At 45.9% G+C, this 19993-nt stretch overlaps 1 protein-coding gene across 2 annotated transcripts in view; it reads left to right on the top strand.

Moving 5' to 3' along the window:
• The window catches only part of Znrf1 (zinc and ring finger 1), an 84786-nt gene that overhangs the window by 63158 nt on the left and 1635 nt on the right, over positions 1-19993 (top strand). For both annotated transcript variants that reach the window (XM_028768503.1, XM_028768504.1), the window contains exons 2-4: positions 7325-7420; positions 17016-17121; positions 19180-19271. In XM_028768503.1, the coding sequence (XP_028624336.1) occupies positions 7325-7420; positions 17016-17121; positions 19180-19237 (260 nt within the window). In that variant the 3' untranslated portion in view covers positions 19238-19271. The remainder of the gene's footprint in view (positions 1-7324; positions 7421-17015; positions 17122-19179; positions 19272-19993) is intronic.

Genomic DNA, 19993 nt, shown 5'->3' with positions numbered 1-19993 from the left:
TTTGTCTAGTGTTTCGTTATGAAACACTACAGCGTACATCAAAGCGGAGAGATGTTTAGCCCTGGCACCTCACTGTTACAGTCTCTTAATGTAGCCACCTAAGCTTCCAGGTGTCAGCAGCATGTCATTCACTGCAATTTAGCTTTTTATTTTTTTAGTTTTTCCTTTGCTTTTTTGAGACAGTATCTCATATAGCCCAGGCTAGCCTCAAACTCATTATGTAACAGAGAATGATCTTAAAATTTTGATCTTCCTGCCTCCACCTCCTAAGTGCCAAGAATATAGCATTCACTACCACATCTAGTACAAGGTTTTTAAATTCAGGTAAACTTTAGAAACAATAAAATCTTAAATCTGGTATATATTTGATAGTTTGACAGACACGTATCTCCTCTTAATGTAGAACATCACCATTACCCTGGAAACTCTCACATCACCTTCTCTGTCAACCTCTGTCCCAACTCCTGTCCCCAAGAGACGACCATTGTTCTGATTCTTCTCATAATCTGTTAGTGTATTAGAGTCACACTCTGTGTCCTAATGACCTTCACTGGGCGAGATTTAATACTCACACAGGTTGCATGTGCCAGGAGTCATTAGCTACCGCTGCTGCTGACTCTCCCATTGCTTGTTGTCACTAGAGCTGTGACGCATGATTTTATAAAGCTCTACTTACAGACACATGCTTTCGTTTGGTGGACATGGGGCAGAGGAATTGCTTTGATCATAGGCTAGGAGTGTGTTTTATAAGAAATGCACCTACCTTTTCCCAAATGGCTGTCATTCCAGCCTTTCATGTTACAGCTGTTCCATATCCTCACCAGCATTTGTCAGTTTTATTATTTGCCATCTAAATGGACACATATATTACGGTTCTACAAAGAAATAGAAACTATGCTCATGAATGCATGCATACGTGCACATATAAGGAGATTTATTATAGGAGTTAATTGACATGATTATCGAGGCCGAGAAATCTCATAGTCCTGATGCCTGCAAACTGGAAATCAAGGTGGCCAGTGGTGTTTCCAGGAAGCACAGTAATATCAGCCTCAGTCTAAAGCAGAAGTCCAGTGTTCCATCGTGCCCAGGCACATGGAGAATGGAACCCATCCCTCTCTCTCCTTTGTGTTGTATTCAGACCCTCAGCTGACTGTGAAAGACCTGCTGCACTGGGAGAGCAGTCTGCTCTGTAGACCCTACCCAGCCTTCCAGAAACACCCAAGACTAATATTTAGCTAAATATCTGGGGACCCCATTAGCCGTTTATGTTGGCACTCAGTATTTATCGCATGCACACACAAAGGTACATGAGGGGGTTACTCCTGAGTTCTAGAAGAAAAGTGTGGAGACCAAGTGCAGAAGAGAGTTGATGAAAGAAAAGACAATTAGAAGTCCAGGGCCTTTCTATGCCCAGAATATTCTTCAGGAGGCATAACTCAGACTTCCACTTCATCAGTTGTTATATTGTGCATTGGGTTTTTGAGAGGGAAAGAGTGTGGAGAGAAAATACATGTGGATTTGTGATGAAGCAAGTGGAAACTGTATAGAATTGTTTGGAGCATCCTCTGTGGCACCTTTGTCCCGTCTGTGATAAATCCCACTTAGTCAGTTCATGCAGCTAACTCCTATTTTATTGCCAATAAGCATCCCAGAATAAGGCAGGAAACTGGTATCTGGGAACTGGCTGGCAGAGAGAATTGGGGTGGTGCCCTGGAGCTCCCAGCTGAGAGGTGCCACATTATTACTCTTTCTACAGACAGGAGGCCCCTGCAGGCTGTGCAGCTCCCTTCACCCTGGTGCTTCTTTTGATTCCTCCACCTTTAGGTGATCCCAGAGACAGGCAGAACTGGGGCAGCCATTAAAATAGCGCATCAGCATCAGGAGGGTGGGGAGAGAAACTGGAGCAACATGAAGCCATCTCTTGGTCCTGCCCAGGAAATCAGGTCTTAAAGGAGAAGGTTTCAGTTTGGGAAAATGAGAAGTACATCTGTGCCCAGAGCGTGGAGACTCTTAACTTAGATTGTATAATATATGGGAGGAGGATTTCCAGGAGCACTCTGAACCAGTCATCCCCATCTTTACTCTGGTGCTGTCATCAGACTCAAAAACCTGCTTATCTTGCCCCATGAAGATGCTTGTTTGTTTGTTTGTTTGTTTGTTTGTTTTGAGACAGACTGTCCTGGACTTGATTTGTATGAAGATGCTTTTTAATTCACATGACTCAGTAAGCTTTCTTGAAGTCATTCTTGGTTCACCTGCCAGGAGTCCTAACCTAACCTTGTGATTGGCTCCCTTGACCTAGCACAGTGTGAAGTTACCTGCATGCCAAAGGACTCCCACTCAAGCCGTGCACTTGTAGAGGAGGCTGCTGGGGCTCTAGAGGGCCAGTGCCCTTTGTTTTTCTGACTTAGAAAGGACAAGATTGGGTCTTTTGTCCTCTGTTGACTACTCTTTTTTTTTTTTTTTAAGATATATTTATTTTATGTATGTGAGTATACTGTCACTGTCTTCAGACACACCAGAAGAGAGCATTGGATCCCATTACAAATGGTTGTGAGCCACCATGTGGTTGCTGGGGATTGAACTGGGAACCTGTAAAGAACAGTCAGTCCTCTGAATAACTGCTGAGCCATCTCTCCAGCCCCTTTTGGTTACTCTTGGTTGAATCTTGTAGCAGTACTTGTTGCATGATAGAGCCACCAAACACAGAATCAGGCCAAAGCACGTTACTGCAGTCCTGCTCATTTAAGACATTAACAGAACGAGGGGCTGGCTCCATAAGCCACCACCTCTGCCTCAGTGTGCTGACAGGAGACAGCTTGCTTAGCCAGCAAGCTATAATTAGTGGCAGTCACAAATGTTGAGGACAGGAGTGGGAGAAGCTCTGGGAGCACAGGCTGCCCCCACCTCCTGAACAGGGGAGCATCTTGAAGAGACCACCTGTGATTTTTCTCTTAAAGCACTCTGGAGCAGTGTCGAGGCCTCTAAAGAGGTTTGAAAAGTCCTGGCCTGGCCATCTCTGCAGACCTTGGGTTTGCAAGGCTGATTTCCATTCAGTACAGACTTCCTTCCAAAATGGGATAAAGATTTTCAAGAAGTTTTAACCTTCAGATAGTTCATAAATATCAGTATTTGTCATCCTATAGGGCTGTTGGTGCTGAATCAAGACTTGAAAGGTACAAGAAAAGATTGGGGCAGGAAAGAGGTAGAATCCGTCTTGCTCATCGGATGACCTTTCGGGAAAGAAGGTGGGGACATTAGCCTTTCCCCTCAACTCTCCATTGTTTCCTGTCCCTCTTACTTTTTGCCTTTATTTTCATTTGAAAGGCAATAAACAAACTCAGAATCTTATAAGCAGTGCTGTAGGCTCCATACCAAGAGGACTTTGCTGCATTCTGGATTCTGATCTTCTACATTAACGAAGTTCCTAGAAAAAAGTATCATCCATGTTTAGGGATTATCTAGAACCATGGGTGTGGGCAATGCAGAAAATCTGAAGTGACTTTAAGACCTGTGGTGGTGGTGTGCTTGCTGCTGAACCCTTCTCATGCGCTTGTCAGCCAGAGGGCACAGCGGGTGCTGGCTTGAGGTCAGACTGGCTTGGTGATAGCTCTGTCTCTTTCTGGCGCTGTTAATGTTGAACAAGTTACATGAGCTTTTCACTGTGTTTCTGTGAAACAGAGTTAATGTAGTACCTGCCTATTGATAGTTCTTACACTGTATTATTATAAAAAAGAAGCCATGGAAAACATATAACTGTCTATAGAAATGACTCAGTAAGTGCAAAATACTATTTGCCCATTATCATATTGCAAGTGGAGACCTGTTTCCACATTGGCAGTTTGGAAAGTACCAGTGCCCGTCTTAGTCTTCGAGTTTATCTCCTTAGTCCTCAGTCCTTCCTCTGGCCCCCTCGGTCCTTCCTCCTCACTCACTGCTCTAGGCCTCATATGATGTCATCTCATTTGGTCTTTGCAAACATGCAATGAATTCCTCCACTTTTTCCAGTAATAAAACTGAGGGCCAGGGAGGGATATATTATTACCTAAGGTGTCGAGTCTAGAAAACCCCATTATGTTGTCCTTCCCTGCTCTTACAAGAGTGGTTCCTAATGACTTTGTGAGCCGTGTAAGTGAAAACAAAAGCACCAAGAGCCTCGGACCCTGCTTCAGTTAAAACGTGGCTCTTCCTGCCGCTCTGCACTTAGTCTGCCAAGGGGTTACTTCCCAACTTACCTCTTCCTCAAAATCCCATGAGCAACTTTTTCTTCCTTGATGTTTAGACTGAGACCTAAGAAGACCTGTAGCCTCAGCTGTGCCGTCTCACTATGTGACCTCACACTGCGACAAGGCCTTACTGGGGCCTGCTCCTTCTTCAGTATAATGAAGAGATTATTCTAAATCCAAGGGTCTCAGCCTTTTGTCCCCTAGGATATAACTGTCTAGTGACATTTAGAGCTTACTGAGGCCAGATTACCAGTATCTCAGTGGTAACTTGACCCTTTCTTCACTCAGTACTTTACACTGGAACAGAGGACTATCATCCTGCTCTTTCAGAAATGCTAGGGAGATGCACAGCCTGGGAAATATAGGCTTGTTCTAGAAACAGATGGCTTGAATGCCTCTGTGGATGTGCCCACTAGGACCTGGGTGGTCCTTCCATGCCACTGTGGCCCCAGCCCTCAGCCTACACACAGGTGCTAACTTAGAGAGTATACCAAACAGGTATTCTCTAAGGCCATTTAAATTCTTTTTGGTTTTTTGAGACAGGATTTCTCTGTGTAGCCCCGGCTGTCCTGGAACTCACTCTGTAGACCAAGCTGGCCTCGAACTCAGAAATCCGCCTGCCTCTGCCTCCCAAGTGCTGGGATTAAAGGCGTGCGCCACCACTGCCTGGCTCATTTAAATTCTTAAGAAATCTTGCTCCTTTGATTTGGAAACTACAGAAAATCTTTTGTACAATGCATACAAGAACTTAGGTTAGAAACGAAGAAATGTCTTTATTCTGAGACTCAGATTTGTTCCTCATCTCTCCACTGCACATTTCTAAGATGGCTTTAAAAAGTAAGTACACTTTTAAAAACAGGTTCTACCAGGAAACAGGACAGTACACCCTGTTCTTTCAGTCTTCTGGATTTTATGGACTTGTAACCATGCAGAGGTGAGGTATTGATACTATTTCTAAGACCTTAGGTGAGATGTAGGTGCTGAGAATTTTTAAGGAAATAAGCAAGGGAGTGGGTGGGGTAGGAATTATGCCTTGGAATCCACTTCAGCTGCTGTTAGCTGAGCACCAAGTCTTCTGTTTGGTCCTTAGCATTATTGATATGAGCTAGTGGCACATGTCTTTAATCCCAGCACTCAGAGGCAGAAGGGAGCAGATCTCTGTACCTCTGTGAGTTTGAAGTTATTACCCTGGTATACATAGCAAGTTCCAGGACAGCCAGGGCTACACAGAGAGATTATTTTTTAAGCGTTATTGTTGAGAGAAAGATTTGAAGAATTCAAGCAGATACCCTGTGTCCCTTGCTTCCTGTCTGTGCCATTTTACCCCAGTCAGAGCTTTCAACCAGATCAGCAAGGCATCATGTGAGGGACACTAGGGAGGGTGTGAACTCCTCTGTCTTCAGGCTCACAACTGCATGTTTGAATGTTTGGCCTTTTATCTCTTTCTTTAAAAAATGTTGCAGGATAGACAGAGGCAGGCAGATCTGTGAGTTCAAGGCCAGCCTAGTCTACATAGCAAGTTCTAGATGAGCCAGGACTTCACAGTGAGACCATGTCTCAAAAAAGGCAGAGATTGCGGAGTAGGCTAAGTAGAAAGATGACTCAGTGGTTTAGTAGCACTGGCTGCTCTTGCAGAGGATTTAGGTATGATTCTCAGGGCCCATGTGGTAGCTCACAACCATCTGTAACTCCAGTTCCAGGGAATCTAGTGCCCCCTTCTGACCTCCATGAGGACCAGGCATATATACGCCACACATCCGTATATGCAAGTGACACATACATAAATTTAAAATATATTTATTGTAGATACTCATTACCAACATCAAACTATGAAAATTCTAACTGAAAACAAATAGAAGAGTGAAATCTCTTCACCAGTAGTTAGATACACTGTGTTATGCACTGTGTTAGCACATCCAGGCCAGGCAGGTAAGACTCATTGTCACCAAAAAAGGAAACTGATAAACACAAATGAATACAGACAAATCAATAACCTTTCAAAGTTGTTGGATCTGTGATAGAATTTGCATGCTAAAAATTGATCTCTTTGAAACTGTTCAATAATGCAAAATGGAAAAGATTGAATTAATTATTAATTCATCTATCTTATCACTGGGCATGTTCATCAGTACATTAGCCTGCTGGGGTGGAGAGATTTTGTGTGTGTGTGTGTGTGTGTGTGTGTGTGTCACATGTGTGGTTCTGTGTGAAAAAGTTAGCTTTCCACCAGGTAGTGGTGGCCCTAGCCTTTAATCCCAGCACTCAGGAGGCAGAGGCAAGTAGATCTCTGTGAGTTCAAGGCCAGCCTGGTCTATAAAGTGAGTTCCAGGACAGCCAGGGCTGTTATACAGAAAAATTCTGTCTTGAAAAACACACACAAAAAAATTAGCTTTGCTTAATTAGAGTTCAACTCAGAAGATCCTCAACCAGAATTTACAATCCTGATCCTATGCTGAGGAGCCCCTTTGATGTGTAACAGGCTGGATTGCCCTAGGCATAAGATGGCAGATCATGATGGCCTGTGCTTGCCCAGCATTGGAAATAGCTGCTTTACTTAGCAGCATTTAGAAGCCCTTTGGAGATACCCCACCCCACCCCACTCTCCCCCTGCTGACTATATACGTCTTAAGGGATGTAGCTGGCTTAGTTTCAAAGGTCGCAAAGGATGCTTGGGTGAAAGACGAAGTTGCTACCCAAGTAGGTGGGTAAGGAGGTGAGGGATGGAGGTGCAGCTGTCAGTAATGACTCCTCCCTTGGGAGGGACCAAATGATGTTAAGCTCTGAGACTTAAATATTATTCAGCTGCCTTGGCTTGCTGCTTCCCTAGTCTTGTCTACTGGACCCCACTGAAAGTCAAGTCAGCAATTCTGTTAAATGGTGTGTGGCAGAGTGCCCTATTGAAAGCTGATGGCTGTGGAGAAAAGGTAAAGTCTCAATGAGTGAAGGACAAATTGATCCCTGTTCTGTGTACATTGTCATTGTCCCAAGCACTGATTCCACACTGATTCCAGCGTCGTGGTTGAGCATGTCCACACTGACTGTGGCTATATCGCTGGATTTGGAGAAGATAGTTCATGCTGTTTCCTCTCTTTTAGGTTTCAAGTGCCCCATTTGTTCCAAGTCTGTGGCTTCCGATGAGATGGAAATGCACTTTATAATGTGTCTGAGCAAACCTCGCCTGTCCTACAATGGTAAGTAAGGGCTATCTGTCTTATCTGCTTCCTGGTGTCAAGATGAGTTGAACAGCTGGAGGCATAGCCTCCAGGTGAGGGGGGCTCTGTTTTCTTTTAGCAGCACTGTGTGTGTGTGTGTGTGTGTGTGTGTGTGTGTGTGTGTGTGTGTGTGGTGGTGGTGGTGGTGGTGGTGAGGAACCTTCTGTTCTTGAGAGCCTTGGTTATAAGTTGGGGTAACTGAGGACAAGCCAAAGAAGGCAAGTCCTGGGCCAAGGCTACTGTGGTGAGAAGGCTCTCAGCTGCTCTATGCCTTCAATGGCCTTTGGCTGGGAGACATGGCCATTCTTTCTCCTATTTGTGCCTCTGACCATGGTAGGTTCCAAGACAAATAAACTCACTCTAAGAGCCATCAAGAGGGGCCTAGACAGAATATCATCTACTATGGGCAAGGAAAACCATGGTGCTGGTGGTACCCATAGGGAACTGAGGGCCTGGTCTTTTCCTGTTTACTTTGCAGCTCAGGTGAACACACTTAGTTAAGCCGTAAGCCCATGTGACAGCAGTTGGAAGGAATAAATCTAATCCGTAGATTACTCTGGAAATTATCACTAAGAGGGTCTCAATGTTCCACCATGGCTTCCTACTTAGAAGCTGAGTTAGAGCTGAGTATAAGCTAGGTAGTGGTGACGCACGCCTTTAATCCCAGCACTCTGGAGGCTGAGCCAGGTGGATGGAGCTCTGTGAGTTGGGGGCTAGCCTGGTCTACAGAATGAGTTTCAGGACACCCAGAGATACACAGAGAAACTTGGTCTTGAAAAATCAAAAAAGAAGGAGAAGGAGGAGAAGAAGAATTGAGTGTATGAATCTACAGGGATATAATCATAGCATCTGGGGGATTCGGTGACACTTGTCACTCTAGCATGTTTCTGGGGATAAAGTTGAGTGCTAGATCTGTCTGGTATGTTGAAGGTAAGTTCTGGAGTTCAGATGATCAGAGGTCAATCTTCCTCTACTGCTCACTCACTATAACTTAGACCAGTTGTTTAGCCTAGTACAGCCTCAGTTTTCTGGCCCATAAAATGAGGATAGCGATCTTTGCACACGAAACCCTCTAGCCCAGAACTTTGCACGTGGTGGTATTTAGGAAATTACAGCTGCCATGGAAAAGCAAGGCTCCCAGAGGATAGTCCAACTTCATGCTGCCCAGACTGTGCTGCCATTCCTCTGTGTTTGTCTGCTCTCCTCACAGTGATTGCCAGGGAACTGTGTTCTCTGCAAGGTCAACAGTGAATCAGAAGGATGCCCTCAACCCCAATAAACAGGCCCACCTTCTCAGGCAGTAGGAAAAGTGTGGTTGTTTTGAGAATCTAAGGATGCTGTCCTGTCACCAGAGGTGTCTGTAATCACAGTATCAGGCTAGGGAGGGCTCATGACTCCCAGGCAACCCTGAAAAATAATAAATCAGATAAGTCTAACCTGCTTGATTCTCTTAAAAATATCCTACTACAGGTTGAGTAGATCTGACATGAAATTCTTAGGGCCAGAGATGTTTTATATTTTAGAATTTTTCAAATCTTTAACAACTGTATAGGTATAAACAAACATCTCTAATGTGAAAAATCTAGAATGTAAAATTATCATGTCCCTAGTCAAAAATGTCAAGAGCTAGAGTTGTGGCTTGGTGGTGGAATGCTTGCTTAGTGTGTACAAGGTCCTGGACTCCATTCTAGCACCTCCCATCCCATACTTTATACTTGGGGTACTAGAATAGAATCCAGGGCCTTATAAAATATAATATAAAATAAAATATATTTTATAGATTTTAGATCTTTCCAACAAGATTTGTGTTCCTATATCTCTTACTTGCCTGGCCAAAGGATCCCAGTTGCAGGAGGCCGTGTTGTCTATCTTGGTCTGTGTGTCCTGAAGACTTCTGGGTGTGCCAGAGGGCAGAGCAGGCTATGGCTATGTCTTTTTTCCCAGTGATTCCCTTTTTTCGCCAGCAGACAGTCTTTCCTTTTTCCCTGTGACTGCCATCCTCCTGGGTCTTTTGTCCCTGCTTCAGCTAGCCTTCCCCTGCTCAAGCTCAGCTTTGTCCCTGTCTTTGCCTGGGACCATGGAAGGAGAGGTCCATAGTTATAGCTTCAAGTACTGCATTTACTTCTGTCCCACATGTGTTGAGACCTTATGAAGACTGTTTTGTCCTGTAGATTGCTGGCAAGAGCTCTTTGTAGACACTGACTTTGCTGTTGTAGCACAGAAAATCTTCAGAGGGGGTTTGGCCTGAGAGAACTTGGCTTTCAGAGTCACTGCAGAGAACTTTGTAATAACGTCTATGGCAGACAAAGTGCTGTCAGGAGACACCATGACCACAGCAGCTCCTATAAAAGAGACCATTTAATTGGGGCTGACTTACAGTTTCTTCATCGTCATAGTGGGAAACATGGTGGGTGGCACACAAGCAAACATGCTGTTGGAGGAGAAGCTAAGAGTTCTAATGTGGATTAGTAGACAGACGAGAATGAATCACACTTCCTCCAACAAGGCCACACCTCCTAATAGTGCCATTCCCTGTAGACCTATGGGGGCCATTTTTGTTCGAACCACCACATTCCACTACCTGCCCCCCTTAGGCTTGTACCCATATCATACAGCAATATGCATTTAGTCCAACTTCAGACGTCTCCATGGTCTATCACAATAGCAGCACTGTTTAAAAGTCAAAGTTTAAAGTCTCTTCTGAAACTCAGTCTCTTAACTGTAATCCCCTAGAAAATCAAAGAACAGATCATATATTTTCAACATAAAATGGCATATTACCATTCCAAAAGGGAGCATAGTGAGGAAATACTGGGCCAAAGCAAGACAGAAAGTTAACTGGGCAGACTCCAAACTCTGCATCTCCATGTCTGGTGTCTGGTGTCCGGCACTCTTGAGATCTCCAGCGCCTTTCATCTCTGTTAACTGCAGCACACTTTTTCTCTTGGGCTGGTTGCACCCTGTTAGCTTTCCTCAGCAGGTGTCCCATGGCTCTGACATCTGTGACATTTGGGGGTCTCCAAGTTAACCAGGCTTCACCTTCACAGCTTCACACTGTGGTCTCTCTCATGGAGATGCAGGCACGCCCTGACACATGTCTGCCCTTAGCGGCTTTCTTTAGTCACAGAAGGAGAGTGCATAACCTCCTTCTTCTATCCTTGACTCTAAAGCCAGGACCATGTGGCTGGAGTTGGCCAGGTTCTACTGCTTGCTGGGGCTGGAACATGGCTCGCTCATTCAGTTACATCCTCACCAGCTTTCTGTTTTCCATGATTCCTGAACTGCTTAAGCCTGGCTGTTCTGGAACTCACTCCATAGACTAGGATGGCCTTTAGAGATCCGCCAGCCCCTGCCTTCTGAGTTCTGGGATTAAAGGGAGCACCACCACTCCTAGAACTAAACCGTTGTTTATCTGGGTGAGGTCTCACCCTTTATCCATTTACTGTCAGGCTTTCCTGGAGTCTGTTTATCTCATTCCATTTCCTGGTGCCCCCTTTTCTCCTTGAACTGTGTATTTTGTACTTTTTCCCTTGCTCAGCTTGCTCCTTTTCATTATAAATCTTCTTCATAACAGTGAACACCAATAACCACACGACAGTCAATACTAGGCTGTATTGAAATTTCCTCTGCCAATGCAACTAATCCAAAAAGCTTCCATTTACTCTCAGGCAGACTTCTTAGACAACGGCAGAAAGCAGCCACGTTCTTAGCCAAAATATCACATTCTTCTCCTCTGAAACTCTTGAGCCCCCACAGTTCAAATCACCCTAGCACCATTGTCTTCCATGTTCCTATGAGGAGTGCCCATTAAGCCCTACTTAAAACACTCAACTGTTTTTCTAATCCAAAGTCCACATGCCTCCAAACAAAAGCATCTCCCAGTACTAACGAACTTCTGTCTAAGTTGAGGTTTCTGTTGCTGTGAAGTCCTATAAAGGAATATGTTTAATTGGGGCTGGCTTACAGGTTTGGAGGTTCAGTCCATTATCATCATGGTGGGAAGCATGGTAGCATCCAGGCAGACATGGTGCTGGAGAAGTTGAAAGTTCTTGGGCTGGAGAGATGGCTTAGTGGTTAAGAGCACTGACTGCACTTCCAGAGGTCCTGAGTTCAAATCCCAGCAACCACATAGTGGCTCACAACCATCTGTAATGAGATCTGATGCCCTCTTCTGGTGTGTCTGAAGACAGCTACAGTGTATTCATATATATAATAAATAAATAAATCTTTAAAAAAAAAAAAAAAGAAAGTTCTTCAGCTGGATCTGCAGGCCATAGGAAGGGACTTCTTCCAACAAGGCCATACCTCCTAATAGCGCCACCCCCTAGGGACCTATTGGGGGCCATTTTTATTCAAAGCACCATACACACTAATGTAGGAAATGGAAAGTGAGAATCTCTAGTCCTTTCCCGGAGAACCCAGGTCTTCCTTTATATCCTCACTTGAGTTGATGTCTCTCTCACCAGCAACCTGGAGAAAGTCCCCTGAGCAGTGGTTCTCCTCCTTCCTAATGCTGACACCTTTTAATACAGCCCATGTTGTGGTGACCCCAGTCTTAAAATTATCTTTGTTGTTACTTCATAGCTCCTAACCTGCTAATTACAATGTAAACACTGGGTATGCAAGATGGTCTTAGACAACCTCTGTGAAAGGGTCGTTTGACCCCAAGGGTCTCAACCGATAGGGTAGAGGAAAGGCAGGCTGGGCAGCTAAGGCAGAAGCACTGCGGCCCGCCCGCCCTCCCTCCTTCCCTCCGCTCCTTGCTCTTTCTTCATCCTTTACAGGAAAAGCCACTGCTCCCTGTGTGTGAGCCATAGACTTCACCTTTAGTCCTGTGAGTAGAGCTTATCCTAAGGAGATGAAGGGGCTCCAGAGTCTGTCTGCATCCTCTGTCCACATGACTAGTACAGAAAGGGGGCTGTGGCAGCATGGGGGTCCTCCTCCTCCTCCTCTTCTCTTCCTCTTCTTCCCCCTCTTCTCCTCCTCCTCTTCTTCCTTTCTCCTCCTCTTCTTCTCCTTTTCTCTGAAGACACTAGAGGTAAGAGGACAGTGTTTGTTACCTAGGTTTGTGTGTGGCCTGGAGTCCTTAGAACATGTCTTGAATTCAAACAAAATGTGTATTCTTGGGTCCTTACACTGAAACCTTGGTAACATGCTCTGCCTAGTTTCTCATCACCCCAGTCTCACAGACTTTACCTTATCTACTTAGAAAAAAATGTGAGCCTAAAAAGACAGCTCAGAAGTTAGGAGTTTGGCTGTCCTTCCAGGGGGCCTGGATTAGATCCCCAGCACCCACACACCAGCTCACAGGCATCTTTAACTCTAGTTTCAAAGGGATCTAATGCCTTCTTGCTTCCACAAGCACCAGAAACACCTATGGTTCACAGACATACATATGTAAAACACCTATACACATGAATAAATCTTTAAAAGAAAACTGTAAGGAGGAGATACCTGGCAATAGGACATGAGCTGTCTGAGTCTTTGTAGGAAGGGGCAATGGGAGGTTTTCTTCAGTGCTGGTGAAGTTCTGTTTCTCATGGTAAGTAACTTGAGGGTCTGGAAAACCAGCTCAGTGGTTAAGAGTCATTTGTTCTTTGCCCAAGGCCCTGGTTTGATTCTCAGCACTCACAAGAAGGGTCACCACCTCCTCAGAGAGCAGGTACACATGTAGTGAACAGATACACATGGGCAAAACACTCTTACACACAAAGTAATAAAATGAATCTAAAAAAAAAATGTTTTTCAGTGACTGGAGGGCAGAGCAACTCTGTCTGTGTGAGGTTCTGCTCTCTTTCTAGAGGTAGAGAAAGGAGCGTGTAGTGGGAGAGGGGTGGTGAGCTGACGGGACACACAAGCTCTGGAACCTCCTGGTCTTGGCCCTGCAGGCCTCTGCACGGACATACACATCACACACCCATTCACATGCTCACCTTCCTTGGTTGCTGGCACCAGTGGAAATATGTATAAAATTTATGATGGTTATGTAAGATGAAATTTAGTTAAATTAGAAAGAAAAAAAGTAGAAAGCTCAGAGTGAGGCAGATAGAAAGTAGAATCTTTCTTAATCTGAGGGTTGGCCTAAGGGGAGGGCTGGAAAGCCTCCAGTAGTTGCTTGCCAGATTATTTTTTTAAAATTTAGGGAAAGCAAGACCAGTTTTACTGGTCCAGCCAGTGCTCAGAAACAAAGAGAGCGGGCACCTTGGTGCATCGAGGGCAAGGGCTCCGCCGGGGAGACCAGTGTCCAGCAGAGCTCCAGCGCCTAGCCTCCTCAGCCTGCCTTGGGCCCTGAACTGAGGCATACCAGAAGCTGAGGGAGCATCTCTCTCTGTAAAATCTTTGGCCATCGTATCGCCCTGAGATGGAGGTATGACTGACTTTCTCTTAACAAAAGAGCTCTGTGGCCAGGCGGTGGTGGCACACACCTTTAGTCCCAGCCCCCTGGAGGCAGAGGCAGGTAGGTCTCTGAGTTCAGGGCCATCCTGGCCTACAGAGTGAGTTCTAGGACAACTAGAGCTACATAAAGAAACCCTGTCTCAAAAAACAAAACAAAACAAAACAAAAAAACAGAAAAGATTGTTCTGATACCATAGCATTGACTAAAAGCTCAAGGGTGTTGTTCCAGGACTTGCCAGGATTCCTCACTGCAGGGATGTTTTGGTAAGGCAGAAATTTCACTACGGCATCCAGGACATGGTGACCAGTGCACTGCTTCAGTAGATTCCCAGAGCTCTGTACTGGGGTGCAGGGCTTTTTGTTTTGTGATGCTCTTCCCTCCTTTGCCAAGTGGTACAACTCTTTGTTCAGAGCTCTGGAAGTGCCTTGTGTGAGCTCCTTCCTTCCCTTCCTTCTTTTCTTTTATTTAGTGTGAGTGCCTCTACTTGTATGTGCTCCTTCATGTGTGTGTGCACACATATGCTCAAGCACATGCCCACATGGGGGTATGTACCGCTGTACACAAGTGGAAGCCAGAAGACAGTGTAGGGTGGAGTAGGTGAATTCCAGCTTGGAGTCAAAGTGTTAGGCTCTGAGGCAAGTTATGCACTATGCCATCTTGCCAGCTCAATGTGCTTTCTTGAGTGGGGTGGGACACGTGGGGACATGGAGAGGCTAGAGTTCAGCCTCAGGTGTCTTCCTCACTTTTCTCCTTAAATTTTTTTTTTAGATTTACTCTGTGTGTGTGTGTGTGTGTGTGTGTGTGTGTGTGAATGGTTTGTGTATATGCGCTGGTGGTTTGGAATCTAGGAAACAAAAACAATGAAAGGCTATAGTCTGAAAGTCCATGTTAGGGGTGAGATGCCCCAGAGAATGGGGAAGAAATGGCCAAGGATGTCTTCAGGATAGCTCCACCATCTCTAGACTAACCAAGTGTTCTTCCCATCTCTGATGTGTTACCATGAAGGCACATCAAAGCTGAAACCCTGCTCACTAACAGCAAGCACCTGTCCCCTGGGCCCTGCATTGTATATTATGAGTTCATCTCCTTTATCTCGTCACAATCCATCTTACTCTTTGAATACATTCCCAAGTAAAATGCAAATTCCATTTGTCTTAGTCAGTGGTCTCATGCTGTAAAGAAACACTGTGATACAGCAACTTTTGTAAAAGGAAACATTTAATTCGGGATGGCTTTTAGTTTCAGAGACCATTTAGTCCATGGCAGGAAGCATGAGAGCACACAGACAGACATGGAGCTAGAGAGGTAGCTGAGAATTCTACATCTGGATGGGCAGCAGCAGGAAAAGAGAGACATTGGGCCTCACTTGAGCATTTGAAACCCCAGAGCCCACCCCCAGTGACACAAATCCTCCAATAAGGCTGTACACCACCTAATCCCTGTCAAGGACACCACTCCCTAAGAATTAAACATCTACATGTATGAGCCTATGAGGGGCCTATTCAAACCACCACACCAATGCATTTCTTTCATGTCATTTATTAGGGTTTTTTGAAACAGGGTCTTACTTTGTAGCCTAGGTTGTCCTGGAACTCACTCTGTAGACCAGGCTGGCCTGCTCACAGTGATCCTTCTGCCTCTGCCTCCTGAGTCTTGGGATTGGAGGCTTGCATTGCCATGCCTGGCTTCCTTATGCACTTTGTTAAGGATTTTAAATATAGAGTAGTATGTGTTCAAACATTCACAACAAGACAAAAGAACACGAATGTGCTCTGCTTCTGACCCTCTCTTTCACTTGAAAGGTGTGTTTTTACAAATTTCTTACCTTGTGTGCACAAACAGTTATATATGGTATCTAGTGCTTTAAAAGGATGGGATTGGCGACTTTAGGGTGCTCTTCTGCTATTTAAGTTCATGCTGCCCTTTTTACTCTACCCTTGGCTTACTTAGCTAAATGTTAAAGGAGAAAATGGTGACCACAAGTTGTCTCAGTGTCCTGGAAACCAGTGACTTCTCTTACAACTCCTACAAACAGGAACTTCAATATCAAATTTTATTCCTTTTATTCCTTTTTCTCCAGGATTCTTGATAGGGAAATTTGAGTCACTAGGCCCTTCTAGCCTCTGAATAATCCATATTTTATGAGTACTTAAGAGTTCTACCACCAAAATAATCAGGACACAAAGAAGCAGTGGGAAGAGAGGTCACCAGAACAAAGGCCCCAGTCTTGTGCAACTCTTCTCAAGTCCCTGACAAGGGCAAACCATGTGACTTCTCTGGGCTTCCCTTTCGTCATTCATACATGATACCATGCACCCTGCTAGCTTGTAAGATCCTTCAGCTCAAAGAAAACCATACACACAGAATCTCCTTATGCTCACTGGATGTTCTGCTGTGGTCAGGGAACTTCATGGTGACTCCATGTGAGGGCGTTACTGTGCCTGCCTGTGGCTTTATTGGAGTTTAGTCTAAACTTTGTCCTTGACCAGTCTTTTTATTCTACTGTCTGTACATGTTGTCCCCACATCTGGAAGTTGCCACTGGTATGTCCCTATGGAGAAACCTAATAGACACCTCTGGGAGTCATCAATGGAGCGTTGCCTTTTCCTGTGGAGTGTCTTATAGCATTAACATGCTAATGCCCCGCCCTTATTAGCATGTGTGTTGTTGCTGCATGGTCAGAGTTGGCCTCCAAGTAAGCGCCGTACTCTACCTCTGCTGCCTCTGAGCTAAGCGAAGGAGACCGAGGTTCCATAGCACAGCATGAATCTGCTCCTGGGGACTTGGTTTCACCCCTGCCTGTGACTCGTCAAGTCTCTTTGCAACTTGTCTTAGCAGACTTCCTCAAGTTCCCAGGTGTCTGAGGCTGTTTCCTTTGCCTAGATTCTCATCCCTCCTGCTCCAGCCTATGGCTCATGTCATTGTGAAGCTCGCCAAAGCCTCTCTTGAGCAGTCTGAACAAGTACTTTTTCCATGCCTCTCGTTCCGGGCTTCTAAGTCAGTCAGAAGGCTCTTCTAGTTATTTGCATGTTTCTCCCATTGCTGTGTTCCACATGTACTGTGTGTTCCAAACACATAGTGATTTAGGTCCGTAAGTAGCTCACAGACCTATGTGTGCTCTGTGCTACCACGCACCTGCTAGTGATTAACCCTATGGTATCCCCATCTCTCTTGCAGATGATGTGCTGACTAAAGATGCGGGTGAGTGTGTGATCTGCCTGGAGGAGCTGCTTCAGGGGGACACGATAGCCAGGCTGCCTTGCCTGTGCATCTATCACAAAAGGTACATGGGCCTGGCAGGAACAACTCTGCCAAATCCCACATCTAATGGATAGATCCCCTTCACCAGTCATCCAGTCCTCTTGGGTTATGGGATGGCCTGCATACGCTCTGCTCTCTGAAAGGGATCAAGCATCTACCATGCTGATCGGAAGGTTCAGTCATAGCCAGGGCAGAGCAGAAGTGACTCGTTCAAGGTTCAACTCTGTGTCAGCAGTTCCAATGACAAGAGCCAGTGGGTAGACCTGACGTGGGGTGTATAAGATCCCACCTGGAGCTTGACACCCTCCTCTCTGAGCCCTGTCATACAGAGAGACATATCAAGGGTAGAGGTGGTGTCCTTGCTGGTCTGTGTGGCACCCTCTTCTCCCAAGGGCTAGGAGGCAGGAAAAGCCACTACCTGTAAGTACCAAGAGCTGTTATAATTAGCCAGGCCAAGCTTTGTCCTCTGCCTCCAGCAGTACCCTTCGCCTTTTTTTCTAGCTGGAAAGAAGACACCTCCTTGTCTGGGACAGGAGGACACCCTGTGTTTTGGGGCCAGCACCTGCTCTCTGTTCCTCCAGCCCACACTGTTTCCTGACACATGGCTGTGCCTGGTGTGTGACTGGCCTTGGGAGAACTGTGGTTCTTGGTCTGGCACAGATCCCTGCAACATCTCAGGAAGGCGCTAACCAGAGCCAGGAAAGGAAAGCCCTGTCCCTGAGAAGACCTAGGCAGATTATGTTTAGTTACTCTTTGAAAATGCCCAGATGTAGCTTTACAGTTGGGACAGTGTCATGGGGTGCTTGCTGTTTCTTCTTTGCTCAAGACACTCCACTATGAACACTGGAGATGGAGGCCTTACTATACCCTGCCCCCCCTGCCCCCCGCCCCCCTGCCCCTCACCCTGTCTCAGGCTCACTTGTCAAAGAGCCCAAGAGTCTAGCTCCCCTTCCTACTGTTATATCTAAGCTAGGTAGACTTGGGGCTCCTGAGAGAGGGATCTAGCCATCCTCATCACTGGCCAGCCCCTTGTATCTGGTCCTACTTCTTGCCTCTCAGACCTTAGAGACAGTGAACCCACTGCCCTATCTAGTCCACCTGCTGTCACCTTCCTAATATTATCTGTTGCTGTCCTGGCTCCCTGAACCCCTGCTTTGAGCTTCGAAAGGCAACTTTTGCCTTTTCTGCAAGGCCCAGTCTCCTGAGCTCCTGCCTCCTGCTGAGCCAGGGTCATTGTTCTACGTTTCCTTTTTAGCTCATTTATTTTTATTTTATTAATCTTTATATTTATTAACTACTTAGTGTATTGAGGCGTGGTCTCACTGTGTAGCTTTGGTTGTCCTGGAGCTCGCTATGTAGACTAGTCTGTCCTTGAATTTCCAGAGCTGCTCCTGCCTCTGCCTCTCTAATTCTGAGATCACAGGCCTGTGCCACCCACCACCAGCACACCCAGCTTACTTTTTTAGTTTATGTGCATGGGTATTTTGCTTGTGTGTATTCACATGCGCTACATGTGTACCCACTGAGACCAGAGCATTGAGTCCCCAGGACCTCGAGTTACAGATGTTTGTGAGCCACTGTTTGGGTGCTAAGAACTGAACCTGGCTCTTAACTGCTGAGCCCTAGGAGTGATCCCAAGCCCTCAGGATTGTTCTTTTTTACAACTATTATTTTTATTAATTTCAAAGTATGGGTACGTGTGCATCTGTGTATATGTGCATCAGAATGCAGGAGCCTACAAAGGGCAGAGGGTGAGATCTCTGCAGCTGGATTTATGGGATGGCTATGAACCAGCAGATGGGTGGTGTGAACCAAACTTGGGTCCTCTGGAAAGCAGTACCACTCTCAACCACTGACCCATCTTTCAAGCTCCTATCTGCCCTCCCACCCTTAGGATATTGTTGTTGGTAATCTTCCTTTTCCCGCTTCAATGAAGTTGGGGGCATAATCTTGTTTCCTTGGGGTCCTTTCAGGAGAAATTTAGAAAGTCCTTCCTGAGAGTCCAACCCCTTGAAAGGCTCCCTTGGCAAGAACAGTGTGTCAGCAGCTAATGTGTTTCTCCTTGATGCCCCCACTCCAGCTGCATAGATTCATGGTTTGAAGTGAACAGATCTTGTCCAGAACACCCTGCTGATTGACCCTGCTGGGCCTGCTTACGGACTCCTCTCAAAGGTGAGCCCATACTTGGCAGGGGACTCTGGGCTAAGAGTCAAGTTTCTGGGAGCTGGGGGAGAGGAACTGGTCTGCTTGATACACACCCCACCAGGGAGAAAGCAGAAGCAAAAAGACAGAAGCCTTTCCTCAGGGAGCAGTCCCCAGGAAGTAGAGAGATGTTCCTGGGAGTTGAGGGAACATAAAAGAGCGGTAGTAATATTCTCATGAAAACCTCCATGCAAAGGTAGAATCAGGCTCCTTTCTCTCAGGAGAGGCAGAGATATTCCCTGCAGGGTGCATGGGCTGAAGTGGATGAGCCCCCACCCCCAGGCCAGGCTCTGCAGCTGCCTCACCCTCCCTCAGCCCTCAGAGACTGGGTTTGAAAGGGCAGTCACTGAATAGATGACTTGTAGAACAGGCACGGTTCACTGCAAAGAAATTGCTGGTTCTTCCACCTGCTGGCTGCCTCACCCCACTTCTTGGGGAATCTGAAATCTGAGGGTTCCAGGCCACACTTGGTCCATTTGTCTGTCCATGGCACAATGTCACAGCAGCAGGCAGCTCCCTCCCACACATGCATTTGTGTTTCTGTGTAACCATTGGATCTGACCTCCATTTCTTCCCCCAGGGTACCTTGTTTAACTACCCCCCCCATCCTGTCCCTCACTCTACCTGTGCCTTTGAGGACTGTGGTGGGGATTCTCTCTCTTTTGTTTGGTTTGTTTTTGCCCTGGCAAATA

The sequence above is a fragment of the Grammomys surdaster genome, unplaced genomic scaffold (genome assembly GCF_004785775.1).
Source record: "Grammomys surdaster isolate TR1022 unplaced genomic scaffold, NIH_TR_1.0 187, whole genome shotgun sequence".
NCBI lineage: Eukaryota > Metazoa > Chordata > Mammalia > Rodentia > Muridae > Grammomys > Grammomys surdaster.
Note: the sequence above shows the minus strand (reverse complement) of the source record. Positions and strands in the feature narration are given on the sequence as shown.